This window comes from Micromesistius poutassou (genome assembly GCF_964030765.1).
Source record: "Micromesistius poutassou genome assembly, contig: SCAFFOLD_5655, whole genome shotgun sequence".
In the NCBI taxonomy this organism is placed as follows: domain Eukaryota; kingdom Metazoa; phylum Chordata; class Actinopteri; order Gadiformes; family Gadidae; genus Micromesistius; species Micromesistius poutassou.
In genome coordinates, this window is record NW_028177805.1 from 2,501 (window position 1) to 14,934 (window position 12,434).

At 47.9% G+C, this 12,434-nt stretch overlaps 1 protein-coding gene across 1 annotated transcript; it reads right to left on the reverse strand.

Moving 5' to 3' along the window:
* Window positions 1–1,619: 1,619 nt before the first annotated feature.
* Window positions 1,620–11,924, reverse strand: LOC311375656 (zinc finger protein 704-like). The gene is made up of 5 exons (XM_084490732.1): window positions 9,921–11,924; window positions 6,694–6,794; window positions 5,206–5,479; window positions 3,800–3,927; window positions 1,620–3,523 (listed from the first exon to the last, which is right to left on the reverse strand). Exons 1-5 carry the CDS (start codon window positions 10,362–10,364, stop codon window positions 3,412–3,414), a joined length of 1,059 nt encoding a protein of 352 aa, XP_084346858.1. The 5' UTR covers window positions 10,365–11,924; the 3' UTR covers window positions 1,620–3,411.
* Window positions 11,925–12,434: the final 510 nt, after the last annotated feature.

Genomic DNA, 12,434 nt, shown 5'->3' on the forward strand with positions numbered 1-12,434 from the left:
CAGTGCCCAGTTCCCCCAGGCCCACTTATTCAGAGCTGAAACTTGTTCCCTGTTCTGGCATCTCCACGCCACCTCCAAGTTCACCTCTCACCTCCAACACGATGTGAGTTTACAACTGGCACTGCTCCCACTACTCGCCCAAACGTTTAGGTTCAGCGTTTAATTCGGTCGTTCGTCACTTTTGTGGTTCTATTCTCACAGAACAAACTATTTTTCTCTTTCCCCGGAGTTCTCCCCTGACCAAGCGTTCCTAAGCACACCTGAGGACGAAAGCACCCGGACCGGTGGACTGTGGCGGCCATTTTAGTGCAATTCACTCAAAAAGAAAACGATGGTAGGCAGAGACCATGGACCTGAAACAGTTTGCACAGGTGCGAATGTCCGATAAAAGCACCGATCTCTGCAACTGCTGATGGAAAAAATTGTAAAGTGCTTTTCAATTGGCGATGGAGAGAGAGACAGAGAGAGAACCTCGGTCGGCCATTGCTAGAGAATCTATCTGGAGCAAACACCAATGAACAACGATGGGAGGAGCACTGGGACACTGATCACAAAACACTGTGCGCCGACAACCACAGCAAGACTCACTCCAAGCAGAACAGAGGCTAGGGAAAGATATTACTTATTTTACAGGAGGGGGGGGTCAAAGGGTCTTCTTCAGGAGACTCCCGGCATTTAAAAAACACCTATAGTGATGTACTACTGAGTGACGCCAGCTGCTTCCCGCTATACTGCTGCCACTCTTGACTCTCCTGCTCGTACCACACCCACAGACACATGCCCACAACACTAATCAGCATCCTGTCCACAAAACTCGGTTCTGTTGAAAACCAACCTCAGCACAGAGTGCAACACAGGGTGAAACACATCCCCCCCCCCCCCTTTCCTCCCTCCCTCCCTCCCGCATCCCTGAAGCCCCATCAGGCAGTGATTTACCCCCCCCCCCCCCCCCCCCCCACCCAACATTTCCCGCTAGAACAAAACAAAAACAAATGAAAAAAGAAATTCCATTTTACTTCAAAATGTGTTTATAAAATTTCCATGTATAAAGACATGACTTTGCGCAGTGCAAGTTAGTGCAATTTCATTAGGTACATATACACACCTTTCCTTTTTCTATGTTCTTTTCATTGGCACTTTGTGAATTTGACTGGAATATACCTGTTGACTGTTTTCACACTAAGATAGCGGACAGAACCGAGCTTATCTGAGATTCCACTGGACTTAAATCATTACAGGCAAATCAACTTTTTTTTTGTTTAAAAGGAAAAAAAAAGCCCAAAATATAAATAAAATGTTGGTTTACCAAACAAGAAAAGACTGGTAGTTGTTAGAGTCCAACTATATACGCCAGTTTGTGACCACTATTAGCATCCAAGCTAACGAGGCGCGTGACTTCCCTTGGGATCTATTGGAAGGGTTGACAAGTCACCGATGATGCTGCGCTGGACACTTTTCGCTTGCAGCGCAGGCGTCCCTATGGCAACAGAGAGGTTATATTGCCAAGCCGAATCGTCGTGCAGTCATATGTTTATCTTTACAAAAGTTAACAAATAGGAAGAAACAGGCACTCGTTTTTTCTGTGTGTGTGTGTGTGTGTGTGTGTGTGTGTGTGTGTGTGTGTGTGTGTGTGTGTCTGTGTCTGTGTATGTGTGTCTGTGTCTGTATGTGTGATTGTGTGCGTACACCTGTGTATCTATGCGGCACAGGATACGCGGCATGTCTTTCAATTACATCATATCGAAAGCTATTTGAGTTGAGAGGCAACATATTATTCAGTAAATTGCATCGTGTAACCTGACAATTATCCACTAGAGGGCAGTGATTACAACAACAGGACAGAACGACTGATTTTCTTGATACATTTGTAGGACAGGAATGCTTTCAAGCTCACAATATGAAACAACATGCCTCAGGGAAAGGTGAGTGTATAACCGTAACTGCCATCATTATTTTGTTATAATCCTCTTATTATGAAAGACAGTTACAGGTCTTGTTCGGTCCATTCTATGTTACTTTAATACATGATGAGTGCCCTATAATGAATCACTGCCGTCATTATGTGTCATATGCTGAAGGCCCTATATGCCTTAAAGATATTGAAATGTGAGCTGTTGGATCTATCGGCAATTAGTCATGTGTCAGTGAATCGGGGGAGATCGACCTGATAGCAAGTTTGCTGTGTGAGATACACACACGCAAACACACACACACAAACACACACACACACACACACACACACACACACACACACACACACACACACACACACACACGCACACAGGCGCACGCCTCTGAAGACTGGTTTAAACACTAACAAATCAACTCAAAGCAAGAAAGACAATATCACATATTGCAATCCTACAGATTGCACAGTGCAACCACCAGTTACCACGGCAACTAGTTGCAGAAAATAAGGTTGAGATCCACTCTTCCGGGAGTATGCTGTGGTTACAGTGATACTGAGAGAAGACATAATTCTTCAAGGTGCATATCTAGGTTACAGCTACAAAATAAAAGTGGATATTCTTAAACATGTTTGATTAGAGACAAAAAAAAAACGAAAGAGCAACTTTTTGTACCACTTTGTGTGAGCGTTTTTTTTTTCTTGGCTTTTTTCTTTTTTTTTTACGTGCATGTATGCAAATGACAGGATGTACGATGCACGGAACTTGATTTGCTTCCTAGACAGGAAGCACATATCTCACATTATGGAGCCAGACAGAGATAATGTCAGACGGTGGAAGGTGAAGATAATTGTTGTATTTCTACTGTTAATGCTTATTCCAAAAAAAAAAAAAAGAGGGGAAGTAGAAGTTCTGTGTGCCGTGTGTTCTGTATGTTTACAGACGGCCATTGAAATTGAACTGGCTGTAACAGGATTTTAATTAATGATTGCCTTTGGTAGATCTGCTGTCAAATAAACAGACAAACAGAGAAACAAATATCCTCAAAGATGGTGACGGAGCCAAGTGGGTTTAACCCCACACCTCCGCAAGATGTTCTACACACCAACCCACCTTAACAGTAGCTTAAACACGATCCTGGTGATCATGGTGAACACATGAATATATGAAAAAAAAGCTTATCTTTAAGTCTTCAAAAACTGTCATGAATCGAGGCCAGCAGATTACAAATCTCTCCGTTTTGAAAAAAACATACATTAGGTTTTTTTAGGCTTTTTCTTGAGCGCGCGTTAACCCACCAGTTGTTATTCCGTTGGTTCTGTTGTCGTGTTTGAAGCCAGCGCGGTGGGTAGACAAAAGCGGTAGGGAAGCAGTGCTGAGAGCTTCATAGTCAAGTCATTTCTTTTTCCCCCACCACCCCCATATCCTCGTTGGAGGAGTCCGCCTCACTGTGGCTCTGGATCACGGAGGAGACCATCTCGACGAAGCAAGGGGGGGTGGTCGTTTAGTCGGTGAATCTCTGGCAGGCTTTTTTCCAGCGGCAGGCTGTGCACCACATGTCACGCTTCTCCATGCCATACACCTTCCTGCACTTCTTCGCCTCCCCTCGGGGTTTCCTTGGCAACAACAGAGAAAGCAAGGTAAGCCCACTCACTTATGAACACATGTGAACACATGTGAACAGCTGCACACACACACACACACACACACACACACACACACACACACAACCACACACACACACAACCACACACACACACAACCACACACACACACACACACACACACACACACACACACGCACACACACACACACACACACACACTCCCAAACCAACACAGACACACACAGAAACAGCAGTGCACAGACCGTGGCCAGTAGGTGTGTGTACCTGGTTCCCAGGGCTGGTTTGGGGGCCGGTGTTGTCAGAGCGTGGGTCTTGTTGACAGCGGTGTTGGCGCCGGGCGCAGCTTGCCTACGCTCCCCTGTGCTCACAGCCCGGACATGACTTAATGGACCCTGGACGTTTGGAGAGAGGTCACGTGCTATGAGTCATTGGTCATTCACAGCCCCACCGGGGAGTGCGAGGAAATGGTACGCGGTGTACAGACTCGGTACGTTGTGCACAACAAGCGGTTTCAGACATGACGGGACGATAGGGGGGCGGGGATGAAGCGGGAAAGTAGCAGGGTAAAAAGCACGGTTAGAGAACGCAACCATCCAAAAGCTGTAAGCAGGAGATTAGAGGAAACAGCACAGAGAGGCAACCGTCAGGTGAAGTTGACAGTGCCATAGAGGGAGAGAGAGAGGGGGAGAGAGAGAGAGAGAGAGAAAGAGAAGAGAGAGGGCGAGGAAGAGGGAGAGAGAGAGAGAGAAAGAGAGAGAGAGAGAGAGAGAGAGAGAGAGAGAGAGAGAGAGCAAGCCAGACTCACCGGAAGCAGGCCTTTATAAGCAACGGGAGGGGGCAGCCATGAAACAGTGCTGTTCCCAGTGTCAGCGCTGCGGCCTGGGCCAGCCAGCTCTGAAGCCACTGGGACACAGACCGGGGCAGTGGCCTGGAGGAATGGACGGACACGCCAACACACACACACACACACACACACACAAACAGAACCGCAGACACATACACGTACACACATGCAGCCACAGACAAACACACACACAAACAGAACCGCAGACACATACACGTACACACACGCAGCCACAGACAAACACACACATACAAATGTGCATTCATTCACACACACACACACACATGGACGGTAACACGTAGAGACAGTCACAACCATGCAGAGACACAGACATACACACACACACACCCACATACAGACATACAGACATACAGACACACACACACACACGACAAACAGACAAAAAGAGACACACACACACACACACGGCGGGGCGAGGTTAGACATTAGGGAGGGGTGAGTGAAATGAGCGATAGAGAGCGAGGTTGAAAAAGAGTAGAAGGGACCAGTTGAATCAGCAAAAGAGCCGTTTCAGCGGAGACGGTTCATTATTGTTGTATAGAAGCCGCGTGTGTGTGTGTTTATGTGCGTGTTAAGAATGGCGCATCTATACTACCGAAGCGTGCGGGCAGATAGCAAGTAGAACGACAGAGTCTGTTCACTGTGTTTGGTTTCTGAGAGACTGGTGGACGATGATTCATAACATCACAACGCGAGACCTTCCTCCCCCACAATCCTACACACAGATAACACCCCCCCAAAAAACTATCAAACAACGACGCACGCTGCAATGCAAACCGCACACGACGTGGCGCGCGCGTTCTACCTGGTAGGCGTGGTCAGTGCGGATGTGGCAGAGCGTGGAGGGGGCCGATTGGCTGAGCAGGGTGGGGCCGTCGCCGGGGACCCCCTTCACGCAGATGTGCTCCGAGCGGGGGATGTGGGCTAGTGCGGGCGGGAAGACGGGCGGCGGGCCGGCCGTGGTGGGCGAGGTGGGGGTGAGGCTGGACAAGCCCTCTGACAGGCTGTCCATGTTGACCTCGATCTCCGTGTAGTAGAAGTCCTCCTCGCCGTCGCTGTAGTCCGAGTCGCTGATCTGCCTGCGGGAAGGCCTGCATTGTCAGTGGGGACGCCCTATCGAGTCGTTGAGACACGGCATTCAGGGACAGGCTTCTTGGTCAAGTGTGCGTCGCACCTAGTACCGTTCGGCTGGCACCCCAAAGCCTGAGCCACTAGGCCAGCCTCCTGATCCCTTTATTCGTACCAGACACGGCCAATGTCAATGCAAAATAGTTATCGACAGACAAAAGTAGCTACTTTAAATGGATTTACATGGACACTTCCTGGTAGCTTTTCATAGGCCTATTGCTTATCTGGATCGTTGGTCTATGTATCTATGCCTTGAACTTGAAACACCCAGAAAATTGTATTACTCATTACAAGTTAAATTGTTTGGGTGGTGCAGTTTTATATTTCTGACAGTAGGGGGCAGTAAGAGCTTCCTCTGATCATTATTTGCAGGCATCTCTCTTCTACTTAAAGCCAGGGCAGGCAATGTATTACAGAATCATTTTTCTTCATATTTGTTGAAATTCCCTATACATCAATATCAATAAATCAAATGCCCTGACTAAAAGAATATCTGGAATCTGTGGCTTTCGTAGACCTTTAATTACAAGGCTGTCAACTGATTTAATTCGGTATGTAATGATTTGATGGCCACTCATTACTAATTGGGGGCTTAGGACTCACGCGTCGGTACGTATGTCTACATGCCTACGTGTCTACCTGCACACACTCCAGGCCACCGGGGCCTCACTGGGTATGACCGTATGTATCCAACCGTATTGGTTGGATACTTTGTTTTCTCAAAATTGCCTGCCTTACCTTTATGAAATCGTTATTATCTTACGACACGTCTTTTAGATGACTAAAGACAAATGTGACGTAAGACATCGAGACATAAAACCAACACGTGTTCACTGCTTTTTTGGCACGAGACCCACAGCAGAGAAGCAATCAACACCTGTACAGAACACACCTGTATGTGTGTTCTGCATGGAGAGACAACCGTTGAAATGAGGCAGAGCTAATCGTGGTGCAAACGGGTACTGAAATAAACGAGCACTCAAGCAAACCGTGAAGGATTACACAAATATTTTAATAGGAGATCTGTTGAATATGTATGATATATTATGTTAATGTGTGTCATAAAATGTATTTTTAAAAGCCCATTAAGATGGACTTATCTTCGTGTCTCTTTCCAATCCAACCCCACTTATACACCCCCCCCACCCCCCCCCCGAGCCCTTACCCCAGGTGTATGGTGCGGACGTGTCTCTGGATCCCCGAGGAAGTGCTCAGGACCTTCTCACAGTTCTTCCACAGGCACTTGAACATCACCTTCATGGAGTTCTGAAACACAGAGGGACATCACGGCCTGGGGTTACACACACGGGACTCTGTAGTGGCAACTGTTACCAGTCAACAGCCTCCATCGCCTAGCCAGTAAAAACATACATATATCGGTTGTATAGGGTTTACATACAGTTGTGTTTCCGGTTGATATATATATAAAGAGTTTATACAGAGTGCATACAGGGTTTACATAGAGGGTAAATATTTGTATATTCAAGGGGTTTCAGAGTGTGGTTCAGAGTGTATATATGGGATTTATATAGAAAGCGGGGGGGGAGCATTGGTTGACAGGGACCACACAACTACACATCGAGAGAAATTAGACCAGCAGGACTTTAAAAATAGATACCTGATATCAATCTGCTAAAGGCTCATGCAGAGAGACTGATAGAGGGAGGCAGGGAGAGAGAAGAGAGAGGGAGAGAGGGAGAGAGGGAGAGAGGGAGAGAGAATGAGGAAATTCTACACTCCGCTCTTCACCTCACGGCCGTTTCATGTGCGTTGACAGACGCATGGCAGAGAATCAGTGCTGTGACGGCCTCTGCCACGCACCCACGCACACACCCACGGCTCCAATGTCAAAATTGCACAGCAAGACGTTGCAAAGCACTAGCTGCAGACACGGCTGTTTTAACCCCATATCTACTGCCTTCAGGACACACACACACACACACACACACACACACACACTAACACATGCATCCACACACACACACACACACACACACACACACACACACACACACACACACACACACACACACACACACACACGCACGCACGCACGCACGCACATACACACACCATGGCCTCCTCACGACTTCATCTACAACATTACTGATGAATGCTGTCTTAGCTTACATCAAATATTTCTTATACTATGCTATTATCTTTTTTCATCTTCTTCACAAAAACTGCATAACAACAAAATCCTCCCTCCAACCATTCCTTGCCTCACATCTTCTGTTCTGTTCTGTTCTTCTTCTGTTCTTGTGTGTGTGTTGCTCTTTGTGTGTTTGTGTGTGGTTCTGTGTGTGTGTGTGTGTGTGTGTGTGTGTGTGTGCGCACGTGCGTGTGTGTGTGTGTGTGTGGTTCTATGTGTGTGTGTGTGTGTGTGTGTGTGTGTGTGTTCTATGCATGTGCGTATGTGTGTGTGTGTGTGTGTGTGTGTGTGTGTGTGTGTGTGTGTGTGTGTGTGTGTGGGAGGGGCGGTTTGCTTCTACTCCGACACTACTTTTCCAGAAAATGGTATCGGGGGCTGGCAGCCGTCCGGGCGCAGGCAGGCAGCAACCCGCTCCAGCGCTAATGAAAGACAGTGGGTGTGGATTCCCATTACCTTTCATCAGACTCCAGCCAATAGAGGTGGAGGGGGGGGGGGGGGGGAGAGGAGATGAGGTGGAGAGATGGAAAGAGAGAGAGAAAGACAGCAAGAGAGAGAGAGAGAGCCAGTGAGAAAGAGAGAGAGAGAGGGAGAGAGGGAGAGAGAGAGAGAGAGAGAGAGAGATGAAAGAGTGCAACCAAGAAAGGGAGAGAGCCAGAGAGAGCGAGGGAGGCCGAGAGCAATAGAGAGTGATATACAAAGAAAAGAGTGTGAAACAGCTTTTTATCACTGACTATAACACTGACTATAACACTGACTGTACTATCAACCCTATCCTGCATTCATCTAGTAGGCTAACCCCAACATGTAAACTAGTGAGTATGAGAGCAGTTTAAATCGTGCCGTTGGAATAACCTTTGAAAGAAGCCCAGTACCCAGCACACAGCCCCGGCAATGTCAAAAAACAAAAAAAAACCATTACGAGGAAACTTTAATCCAAAACAATCAGGGAGCTCTTAGAAGGCAAGCTTTATTTTCCCGCCTCTCGATGAAGTTTCAGTAAAGGCTGACGATTACCCCCGCTTATTAATCCTCTTCTAAGTCCTCAGCCACTGACACAATCACACCGCCTTCCTCCCGAAATGCACAGCAGCTAATTGGGGGCTTAGGACTCACAGGGCGCCGGCCGCCGCGTAAAGTTAGCTCAAAAAAAAAAAAAAGGTTGTCAGCACGCGGTAGCGCGCCCCGTGCCACACATGTGTGCTCCAGGGTGGAGCTTTACCATTCAATTTCATGTAATTTCCTGTGTGCTTATCTGCTGATACGATGCTAGCCAAGCTAACGGTACAGGGCCCCGGGGGACTCCCGGGTGCATGCTGGGTAATGTGTCTCCCGCCGGCACCCCCCCACGCGAGCGAGATGAGGGATCACACACGCCCTGCCGCGGCGGGGGCCGTGATCTCGTCTGCCTGTCTGTTTGTGAGCCAGCGCGGTATAGCGCGTTAGCCTGTGTTGCACGCCCCTGCCGCCAGCATTCTCTCTCACCTTCTACCTCACCCACTCATCTCTGCACGCGCACGCACGCGCACACACACACACACACACACACAGATTTATGTTCCTCTGTTCCGTCTGTCCCGGGTGGATGGGTATCCCCCTGGTTCCGTTCTGATCTAAACTCCCACGGTTTCCTCCTCAAGAGACGACGGCAAGCAGAGCAGAAAGACTCTTGATACCTAAACCCAGCCTGCCTCGGCCGACAAGCCGCCTCTGTGTGTTTACCACGAGGAGCGGAGCGGAGATAAAAGGAGAGGGAGAATGAGGAAGGGAGAGAGCGTCCATCCATCACTTATAGGGACACAAAGAGCAGGGTGGGGTGTGTGTCTGTGCGTGAAAGATCCCGAATCACGCCGGGGCTCACGATTTATGAATGTTATCCCGGGGATTTTCCCGATGGGAAAGTTAAAAGGAAAAGAGTGTATCTTTTTTCTTTTTGTATTTATTTCATGGACACTGGAGACGGAAAGGAAAGAGGGTTGAAGATAAGGTGGGAAGCAAACCTGGGTCCCTACAAGGCAAAACGGCATCATGGTACTAGGGGGAAAGGGGGGTTGAGCCAGTAGACTTTTTATGAAAAGGGTTCACTTGAAACACTTTTAGGAAAATATGGAAGATGACATTTTCATTCAATTAATCAATAAAGTCTCAAAACACGTGATTTCCACAAATTGACCGTGTAAGAGTACACAGTATACCTTGATGCACGCAGCAAGGTTCTTTAAGGGCGATGTTCCCATGTTTACCTTTCGCTTCCGGGGTATGGGGTCCTCGAACAGGAAGTGTGTGCTTTCTGGCCCGTCCTCGTTGACGTCGTCTCCATGGGAGGAGAGCAGGAAGCTCTTGTTGGCATCGTTGGAGAGTGGGGGGGACGGCGTGGAAGGCACCGACTGGTCGCTGGTGTCCCAGCTCCAGTTGCCGCTGGTGGAGCTGCTGTAGCTCGCAGACAGCGCCTCCTTCCAGGCCGGCTCAGGTACTGCGGCTGGAAGACACACACATGGTGGACTGTGGTTTAGGAGCAAGCGCGGGGAGATTTGGCCATGCTCAGTAATTATACATGCAGAGCAAGCATCAAGAGAGAAATAATGTAGAGCAGCTGGAAAATGTACAAAACTTTGCAAAATGATCACGTGTAAGATCTTCTTTTGAAAATGAAAAAGAAAACATTCAAAGGCAGATGCCCACTGCATATTTCCCCAAATAAAATGCTAAAATGTTGTGCTCTTTTCCTTGTACATCACTATCGTGAATATCTCTCGTTTTGCTGTTAACAGCCCGGCAATTTTTACCATAACATAAAATAAGCTGTTGCATGAAAAGGAACAGTAGCAGCTGTATGGCTTTAATCAGCCATTAAGGGTTCTTTACAAGCTGTTTTAACTGACATCCTGCTAACCCACGCCTCATTTGAGTGGATCTGTCGTTCCCTCATAAATATTAATGTTGGCATTTGGATTTACATATAGCCTCACCAGTGACAGCCACACGTTGCTCATTCATATTCATTAGAGCATTGTATCTTCAACAAATCACAGACCCACAGGGAATTGTAACATGAAATAAAAGAGGGGGGGGGGGGGGGGGGTAGTCCTGGAAGAGATACAAAACATATTAATGTTTTGCAATAAAAGCAGAAACTTGCTTAATAATCCTCCTCCTTAATTCAATGGAAAAACATCACTGAACTTTCCTTGACCCTGGTTATCTTATCTGGTTAAGAACTCCTATGCTGCACGTCCACGGCCAACCCAGCCTCTCTTTCATCCACTCTCTTCCACAATATCTTTCTTCAATCGCTGCTCTCCAAAGTCTTCTCCATTCAGCGGGATCTCCCCGCCGACCCTGATAATACCTATCCTGTAAGACCGTAATCGGGTTTGCTTTATAAACGGACCCCTAATGAAAAGTAGAGAAAGAATATGTGCGCGCATAGCTGGCCTCCGGTGAGCCTAAGGGATTAACACACATCAATCTATTGGCCTGTAAATGTTTCCTTCTCAACGTCAAGCGTGTGTGGTACTTAGGGAGTGTGTAGTGTGTGGTGTGGGTCTGTGCATATAGCTCAGCAAGGCAGGGGGGGGGGGATTATGGTATATGATTGTCCGGCGTTACAGAGGGACCTACAGTGTGACCTGCTAAGATTCCAACCAATCCAGTGCATTGGCCTTATCTCCTGTCGGAGATGATTTAATTTCAGAAACATGGTGAAAAGCGAGGGGGATAAAATCGAAACAGATAAGAAATGCAAACAACCGCTTTACATTCAGGGAACGTGTGTGATGAGTGGTGACGACGAGGGGAAGGGATCTGTGGTTCAACATTTAAACAGGGAGTTAAAACCTCTCTGTTTCAAAAAGCAGGCCCAACAGCCTTCTGTGCTTTTATTAGTTGAGTAATACATATTTTATGGTTGCTAATTCCATCCTTCCATCCTGCTGATCAACAGCTGTCAGCAGTAACACTCCATGGGCTGTATCCCCGTAGATTCCTTTAACTCCCAGCACCGTAAGCGAAGCGGTGTCGAATAAATAGAGAATAAATAGAGCCGTCGGTCTTAAGAGGTTCAATCAACATATGGTTTCCTCAGTAAAAACACAAACAGGGCCATGTCGTCTTTCGATAACACCGCGCCAAAAATAGCAGGCAGGACTTTAACCCGTCTGTTGGAGTTGGCATGGCGACGGCAGCCACAGCAGGGACTGCGCCGGCAACAGGCGCTATGGTGACAGGGTCATGGCCAAGGAGTTGGCATGCCGCCGCGTGCGTCTCTGGCTGAACGTATGGACAGCGAGATGAGAGGAGGCACGCACAGCCAGTGAATACTGATGGCTATATACCATCGGCCCACAGCAGGGCCCCCGGCCACCACTGGCCGACGCAGCCATCTGGGTCGGTGTCAGGGCTCTGAGGGCTGCAATGATCCACTTTCTCATTTAACACTGAAACGACCGTTCACCCTTTTTCCCCTTCACAGTGTGCTAGAAGTTTACTGGAAGTAATGGGCTTGTGATTTGTAGGGGCTTGTTACTTATAGGGACTTCTTGCATCTAGGGGCTTGTTACTTATAGGGACTGGTTATATCTAGGGATCTGTTACTTTAGGGGCTTGTTAAATACAGGGGCAAGTAGCTTTTAGGGGCTTGTTATTTGAAGGGGCTTGTTGCTTGTAACTCTTGGCCCTTGTAGGGACTCACCTGTAGGTGCATTTTACCTGCGGGGGTCAGAAGAGGGGAGGTCAGTGAGGCGGCGGGGCGGAGGGAC